Raw genomic sequence first — 8,371 nt, 5'->3', positions numbered from 1 at the left:
CAAATCAACCCCTTGATTTGAGTTCCACTAATCTTTGGCATTGTTTCTTAGACCATATCAACAAGTTAACATTCAAAAGCTCTATTTTGATGGACTTTTGAAAGTTGATTGATTTCTAGATCATTCAGACAAGCTAGTCTTACTTGTTGAAAGTAACAAAAGATATGAACTATTGTTAGAATGCCTAGACAATAGAATTCAAAGCTAAAGAAAGATTTTATGACTTTATTATTTCACATGGTTTTGAGTGCATATTGGTTTATTTACTCAATGTGATATAAGTTTGAATCTGCTTGGCTAGTTCAAAGATTCAGAAGTATAAAATCCACTTGGCAAGAAATCATAAAGATCTAGGTTAGATCATGTTGTTGATTACTTATACCAAGAATGATCATCAATGATTGTGCGTTGTAATTTCACGATCGAGCTCCATAAGATATGAAATATCTACGTTGGAATGATCGAAGTCAACTAGTACTTGATTCGATCAATGATGAATCATAAAGACTTTTCCTATAATTTCTAAAACAAAATTCTCAACTACCACCAAACTAAACCAAATTCGTCAAAGCTATTGAAAAGTAATTTCAGAATATCTTTTCATAATTATATATCTAAAGAGTTGCTAAACTCAGTGGGAGCTTAGTGTTTGTTATTCAACAAACTAAGGCCCAAGTATAGATATATGTTTCATTGTGATTTATTCAAATGAAACACAAGGGTATAGTTTCTACCACGAATTTTTGAGAACATAATGTTTGTTTGCTCGAAATAATGTCCTTTTGGAGATTCGTTTCCAAAATGACAAGTGGGAGAAAATAGACCTCGAAAGTCTTCGAGGCGAACAACAAACATAAACGTACATTCAGGAGGCTTTTCGAAGTTCTTTAGAAAATCCGAACACGTATTCTTTAAGGACTTTAGAAGTGGATTTAAAGAATAGACATCTCTTAGAAGACTTTACAAGTGTTTCAAGGAGAACAGAATATTCAAAGGACTTTCAAAGTGTCTGTTGATATTCTATTTATTTGATGTTCTATACCCTAGTAGGCATAGAGTTCAAGTCATTGAAACTATGAGATTCTTCTATTAGATAGTGAAGAAACATGGAGTTCAGGTCACTGAAGCTATGGGATTCTTCTATTAGATAGTGAAGAAACCTACAACTTGCAGTCTAACTATTATCATGTAGATTAATAAGTTTGTGACTTGTAAGAAAGCTATGAAGAAATATAGATTCCCTAAAATGGTTAGAGGCCATATATAGACTCAAATGTTTTAGATGGTTAAAGGCCATAAAACATAACCAATGTTTTGATGACAAAATTGAAATTTTGTTGATTTGCAAGAATGGTTTACACCAATTGGTTGCAAATTGGTTTTAAGAATAAAAACCATCAAACATGGAATTGTGTTCACACACAAAGCTAGATTAGTTGCTAAAGGTTACAAAGCAAATTCATGACATGGATTGTGTTGAAACCTCATGCATAATCATAATGCTCAAGTCTATAATTCAAGCAATGATTGCATATTGGTACATATAGCAATTGGATGACAAAACGTATTCCTCAATCAAATGTTGGAAGAAACTATGTACATGACATATCATAGGATTTGTGGATCCAAATAAATACTTGAAAAGGAAAGTTAGCTTATGAAATCTAAGTACAGATTTAAGCAAGCAATTGGGAATTAGAATTGTATTTTAGTGAAGCTAATAAGTATTTTAGTTTCATAAAATGTACATAATTTTTATAGATATATAAGAAGTTTAGTGGGAGTACGTAAAACTTAATTGGTCCTATGTATATCACACACATATCTCTCTATTGTGAAATAACATTCAAATGCTAATGACTTAGATTTAAAATTATTCTTCAATGATGGACCATGGCGAAACTTAGTACATACTGGGTATTAAGATCTATTTACAAAGATCTTATGATATTGTTTTAGATTAAGTAATGGCATTTACTAAATAAAACACGAAAGACTCCATTGGAGATATTCGACCCATATGAATAAATCTAAGTAATGAATGTTTGAACTATGTATAAGCATTTACTAAGTTAAACATCAAAGGATCTAAGTGAGATTCTTAACCTATATTATATGTCAAAGAATTTAGCTGGATTTAGTATCTACTGAAACTAGAATGAGCTGAAGTTACATGAATAGAATTCAATTGGGAATCATTCTGCAAAAGAATTTATCATGTATGATATAATATGAGGATCGCCAAAAACGTATCGTATGACTTTAGGCATGACAAACATATACCAATCTCTATTGATCTAAGTGAAGATCAACTAGATTGAGATGAAGAATACTTATGGTACTTGAAAAGGTACATAGAAATAGTTCTTGATTCAAGGAAATAAAGATATACTAAATATTGATGCTACACGCATAAACACTGGCAAAGGATTAAGCAAGATCCCTTTGGAGTTAACCATTGGCAAGGACGAACTATAGAGCATCGTGTTTTGAAATGGCAACATGGATCGGAGACCATGAGTTGTTGCGTGAGAAATTAAATATTAATTTCTATGTTCTAAGATACAGCTGGAAAGTCTTCCACATATCTGTGAACTGCTTGGATAAGTAAATCCAAACAAAGCATCACTAGCAACCTAAACAGTTGAAGTAAAAGTACTTATTGCCTAAGAAGCAATAAAACAGAGTTGTTTATATTAATGAGTTCTTCATTGAACTTGGGAAGATCACATGTCTGTTGACTTAATGGTTCTTCATTGCAAAATGCGTAGAACCACTAATGTAGCAAGAAAGACTAGATCACAAAATAAACATACTCAAAAGATCTTATCATCATATCTCGAAGAACATTCGATGAAAAGGATATTAAGATTGGCAAAGCATGATAACTAAACCTATAAAACAAGTGAGAAGCAACACTCACGTTGTAGCACTGGAAATCAAGCATAGCTTTGAATTCCATGAACTGTTTTAAAGATGGATTTGAGGCCCATGGTTGTAAAACATTGGGGTTGAACATTTATCATATATGAAATGTATTTTCATATTCCATTTAATCTTGGTTTAGTATTAAATGGTGAGTCCCTTCAAATTTGACGATATATTCAAGATAGACTGTCAGGACCAGTCCTGTGACTAAGAAATGTCTATCAAGTGAACTTGAATGTCAAAAGTTGAAAATGGTCCCTGGTCGGAGTTTTCTATAAAGATGGACGCATAGAAAACTTTAGACGACTAGAATGCAAGATGACTAGTAGTTCTGTTTCTTGAACTATGTGGACATGGCAATGTCGTAATCATATGCATAAGATACTTACTTTGGGAGGACTAGTATCGGACATACCTATGAAACTTTACTGTAAGAGATGAAAATCTGTCATAAGTAAATTTCATTAAAATTATTAGACACTAAATCCTCAATACCTGAGTGATTTGAGATTACTTGTTTGAGAACTGCTTACTTTGACGTTGACCAACCGTCGCACCGTAAAAGGAGGCTATAAAGGCAACGCTCAGGTAATCACCTATCAAACGAAGTCTAATCTCAAGATTGCAAGATTGGGATTGTCCTCCCATAAACCGGGATGAGATGCTAAAAGTTATACAAGGCCACTCGGAGAGCTAGAAAATGTAAAATGCATGGCCGTGCTCAGATGAATCATAGGCTATGATTATCTGTTTATTTGATCAGTTGAACTCTGTAACCGAGAAACACCTCTGGACATAATAAGGATGACAACTCTTACCTTATGTTCAAGAGCAAGCATCGAGCGACAAAGGAATTAGGAAATGCACACTTGTCCCTAAGGACAAGTGGGAGTCTGAAGGAAATAATGCCCTTGTTCCAACTATGCATTTAATGTTAAGTCAAATAAATGCGGTTCAGTATTAATTGACAAGTTAATAAATTCAGTGAGATCAAGTGAGTTGAATGCCTAGCTAGAGGCCGCTTCAGCTCAAGTGGAATTAATGATATTAATCCACAGCTTACACTTGACTGAACCCGTAGGGTCACAAAAAATAGTACGTAAACGGATCAAGTATTTAATGGCATTAAATACTCTATCTATGGATATTCGGGATCGACGGATCTTGGTTTCAGTGGGAGCTGAGATCGTCAAAGGCAAGCAAGTGAATACCCCGGAAACGATGATATTGCCGGAAACGGAAATATGGATCGTATCGGAAATATAAATATTATCCAAGTCGTAGATGTTGCCGAAAACGGAAACATGGTACGTATCGGAAAATATTATCGGAAATGGAAATATTGCCGGAATCGGAAATATTGCCGGAAACGGAAATATTGTCAGAATCGGAAATATTATCGAAATCGGAAAATAATTCCGGAAACGGAAATATTAAATATTTGTTCGAAACGGAAATTAATTCCGGAATCGGAAATATTAAATATTGTTCGTATCGGAAATTAATTCCGGAATCGAGAATTTAATCGAAAGCGTATCGTACGAATTAGCATCGGACAAGGCCTGCCAGACGAAAGCCCAGCACGAAGCCGGGCCATCGCCCAGCAAAGCCACACGCATCACACACAGCCAAGCCTCGCCAGGCCCAGCGCAAGGCCAGGCCCAGCAAGGCCTTGGCGCGCGCGGAGCAATCAAGTGGCACTAGTGGAAAAAGGGTCATTTGCATCGCACTTTTAAGCATATTTGCGTCGCACATCGTGCGTGGCAAAAGCTCTCGACGCAAATGACTAAAAGTCATTTGCGTCGCACATTTGTGCGACGCAAATAACCTTATTTGCGTCGCACAATTAGCAAAAGTGCGTTGCAAATAACTTTTCAACATGGTGCCTGAAAAGTCATTTGCAACGCACATTAGCTAAATGTGCGACGCAAATAAGGTTCATTTGCGTCGCACATTTAGCTAATGTGCGTTGCAAATGACTTTTCAGGCACCATGTTGAAAAGTTATTTGCAACGCACTTTTGCTAATTGTGCGACGCAAATGACTTTTAGGCGCAAAAAAAAAAAGTCATTTGCCACGCACAATAGCTTAATGTGCGACGCAAATGACAATTTTAGCGCCAAAAAATTAAGTCATTTGCCTCGCACATTGAGCTAACATGCGTTGCAAATGACTTATTTTTATTAAAAAAAATATTCGTTTTTTAATATTAGTTGGAAATTCCGACATGATCGTCTTTGAAATTAGACGGTTCATTCCCAATACCGGGAATACATTTATAATTAATACCTGTCACAAAAGTTTACAACGTAATTAACGTTCCCAATAAAAGGCAATTAAATTCGTCATAGATCGATCAACCAACATGTTACAACAAACATAAAATTATTACAACAAAGGTACGTAGCTAGCTAGAGATCAAGTTCATATTACAAATTAAGCTAAAAATTCGACATTGTTCATGAAGTAATCTGCCCAAAAATCTTTCACCTCATTAATCTCCTCCGCTGAATAAGGCAATGTTCTTGAAAAATCCTAAAAAAGTGTAAATAATTCAATTTATCAACGATTGATCAATATAATAGTTTTGTGTACTTCAATTTATTATATAAAGTACGTAGTTTATGAGAACATACCTTAGTAAGATCTTGACTATTAGCATGATTCATTATTATGTCGTACATAAAACGCATGACGTAGTAGCCACAATCTAGTGATCCCGGTTGTTGAGCACACTAAATGCATTAAAATAAATAACACAAGTAAAATTTCTATCACATGGTATGTTATAATTTTGAAAAACTTATTTCTTAGGTAAATAATAAACTAATTATATATATATATATATACCTGTGCTGGAATCCATGTTAATTTAGTTCCCTTAGATTGTCCACCTAGTCTCTTGTAACTCCGAAAAGCACTACACATTCGATAAAATATGCAATTATATATACTTTGTTTACACATGTAAATGCAAAGAATATTTTACATGTAAGTGCAATTATATACTTTGTTTACACATGTAAATGCAATTATATACGTAGTAGTCACATTTAAGGCTAATTGGGTCGTACGTTCTAGGTCATTTTTAGGCAAAAATGATGTTTTCGAACCCAACTTTGAACCAAAGAACCTAAGGAATGTTTTCAAACTTATTACACGTCTCATATGCATAGTTATAACTTTCTAAGGCCCTTTACAATCTATTATTTCACATTTAAGGCTATTTGGGTCGTCCTAGGTCATTTTTAGGCAAAAATGATGTTTTCGAACCCAACTTTGAACCAAAGAACCTAAGGAATGTTTTCAAACTTATTACACGTCTCATATGCATAGTTATAACTTTGTAAGGCCCTTTACAATCTATTATTTCACATTTAAGGCTATTTGGGTCGTCCTAGGTCATTTTTAGGCAAAAATGATGTTTTCGAACCCAACTTTGAACCAAAGAACCTAAGGAATGTTTTCAAACTTATTACACGTCTCATATGAATAGTTATAACTTTGTAAGGCCCTTTACAATCTATTATTTCACATTTAAGGCTATTTGGGTCGTCCTAGGTCATTTTTAGGCAAAAATGATGTTTTCGAACCCAACTTTGAACCAAAGAACCTAAGGAATGTTTTCAAACTTATTACACGTCTCATATGCATAGTTATAACTTTCTAAGGCCCTTTACAATCTATTATTTCACATGTAAGGCTATTTCGGTCGTCCTAGGTCATTTTTAGGCAAAAATGATGTTTTCGAACCCAACTTTGAACCAAAGAACCTAAGGAATGTTTTCAAACTTATTACACGTCTCATATGCATAGTTATAACTTTCTAAGGCCCTTTACAATCTATTATTTCACATTTAAGGCTATTTGGGTCGTCCTAGGTCATTTTTAGGCAAAAATGATGTTTTCGAACCCAACTTTGAACCAAAGAACCTAAGGAATGTTTTCAAACTTATTACACGTCTCATATGCATAGTTATAACTTTCTAAGGCCCTTTACAATCTATTATTTCACATTTAAGGCTATTTGGGTCGTCCTAGGTCATTTTTAGGCAAAAATGATGTTTTCGAACCCAACTTTGAACCAAAGAACCTAAGGAATGTTTTCAAACTTATTACACGTCTCATATGCATAGTTATAACTTTCTAAGGCCCTTTACAATCTATTATTTCACATTTAAGGCTATTTGGGTCGTCCTAGGTCATTTTTAGGCAAAAATGATGTTTTCGAACCCAACTTTGAACCAAAGAACCTAAAGAATGTTTTCAAACTTATTACACGTCTCATATGCATAGTTATAACTTTCTAAGGCCCTTTACAATCTATTATTTCACATTTAAGGCTAATTGGGTCGTCCTAGGTCATTTTTAGGCAAAAATGATGTTTTCGAACCCAACTTTGAACTAAAGAACCTAAGGCAAAAATTTTGGCAAAAATGGCATTTTCATATGCATACTTTACTTACTTGTTTAGTGGCTCCTTAATCATCAAATTTCTCTTCTTCTGTTGAGAATCAAATATGTAGACCTCACGTTTAGACAAGAAAAGAACTAAAAGCATCCAGTGACTCCTACATACAAACAATAAACGTATGTAGTTAGAAAAAAAAAAGTTAAATTTATAACAATCAATTAAAAACGAAGTTCAAAGTAATTTTCATACTTTTCGTAGTATGGACATAAGATGAATGTCTTAGAACTAAGTGCACTCATGGACCTCGTGATGTACAATAGAATTCGATCTGCATCGGACTTTAACATGGTGGCCGAGATCATCTCCGGGCACATGAATCCAATACTATTGGGGTGACAATCATCGTGAAAACACAACTCACTCAAAGCCCTATAATATAGAGTGTAAGAACGTTAAGACAATCATAAAAATCAAATTTAGGGGCAAAATATGAATTTAGGTAACTCACGTAGCAAAAACTTGTATTATTGATATATTGAGCCATGCTCCCGAGAGAAGTTGATCGGTGTCTTCAACGGTGACACTAATTTCAAAGTCCTTTTCCATATTGAATGTCCTTTTAGTGCAATGTACCTTAACGTGCTCCCCTTCTTTTAATCCCAACATCATAGTTTTCATCACATTGCACTTACCACTCAAATTTTGCACTTTATAATTTTCAAGGAAATAGGTTTTTGATTTAGTGTTGGACGCTTTTGTTCCACTTCCCCCAACCACTATCTCTTTCCCTTTGTTCCCTTTCCCTTTAGGCTCTTTACTTGTAGGCTTGTTTACCTGAGGTATGATTTTCAAATAACGATATACATATTAGTGAGCATACATGGTATAATAGTTCTACTTCAAATTATCATGCATATGTTAGTTACCTCCTCATTCGTAAGCGACACCAAATGTTTTGGCCACTGAGTGAAGGTACCATGAGCTTGAGCAAGTTTCTTAATATATTGAGAAGGCACGGGGACGGGAGCT

At 34.4% G+C, this 8,371-nt stretch overlaps 1 protein-coding gene across 1 annotated transcript; it reads right to left on the bottom strand.

Annotated features, from left to right (window-relative positions):
- Positions 1-5,179: 5,179 nt before the first annotated feature.
- Positions 5,180-8,153, bottom strand: LOC130462716 (ubiquitin-like-specific protease 1). Its single transcript, XM_056831536.1, has 6 exons — positions 7,851-8,153; positions 7,592-7,771; positions 7,395-7,499; positions 5,779-5,848; positions 5,565-5,663; positions 5,180-5,463 (listed from the first exon to the last, which is right to left on the bottom strand). Exons 1-6 carry the CDS (start codon positions 8,018-8,020, stop codon positions 5,365-5,367), a joined length of 723 nt encoding a protein of 240 aa, XP_056687514.1. The 5' UTR covers positions 8,021-8,153; the 3' UTR covers positions 5,180-5,364.
- Positions 8,154-8,371: the final 218 nt, after the last annotated feature.

The sequence above is a fragment of the Spinacia oleracea genome, chromosome 6 (genome assembly GCF_020520425.1).
Source record: "Spinacia oleracea cultivar Varoflay chromosome 6, BTI_SOV_V1, whole genome shotgun sequence".
NCBI classification, from domain to species: Eukaryota; Viridiplantae; Streptophyta; class Magnoliopsida; order Caryophyllales; family Amaranthaceae; genus Spinacia; species Spinacia oleracea.
The sequence above is the reverse complement of the archived record's forward strand: the minus strand, read 5'-3'. Positions and strand labels throughout refer to the sequence as shown.

Coding starts and splice junctions, on each gene's coding strand:
- LOC130462716 (XM_056831536.1), bottom strand. CDS start 8,020: ATGAAAACTATGATGTTGGGATTAAAAGAAGGGGAGCACGTTAAGGTA. Junction 7,772..7,850: donor ATAATACAAGTTTTTGCTAC/GTGAGTTACCTA, acceptor TCTATATTATAG/GGCTTTGAGTGAGTTGTGTT. Junction 7,500..7,591: donor TTATGTCCATACTACGAAAA/GTATGAAAATTA, acceptor GTTTGTATGTAG/GAGTCACTGGATGCTTTTAG.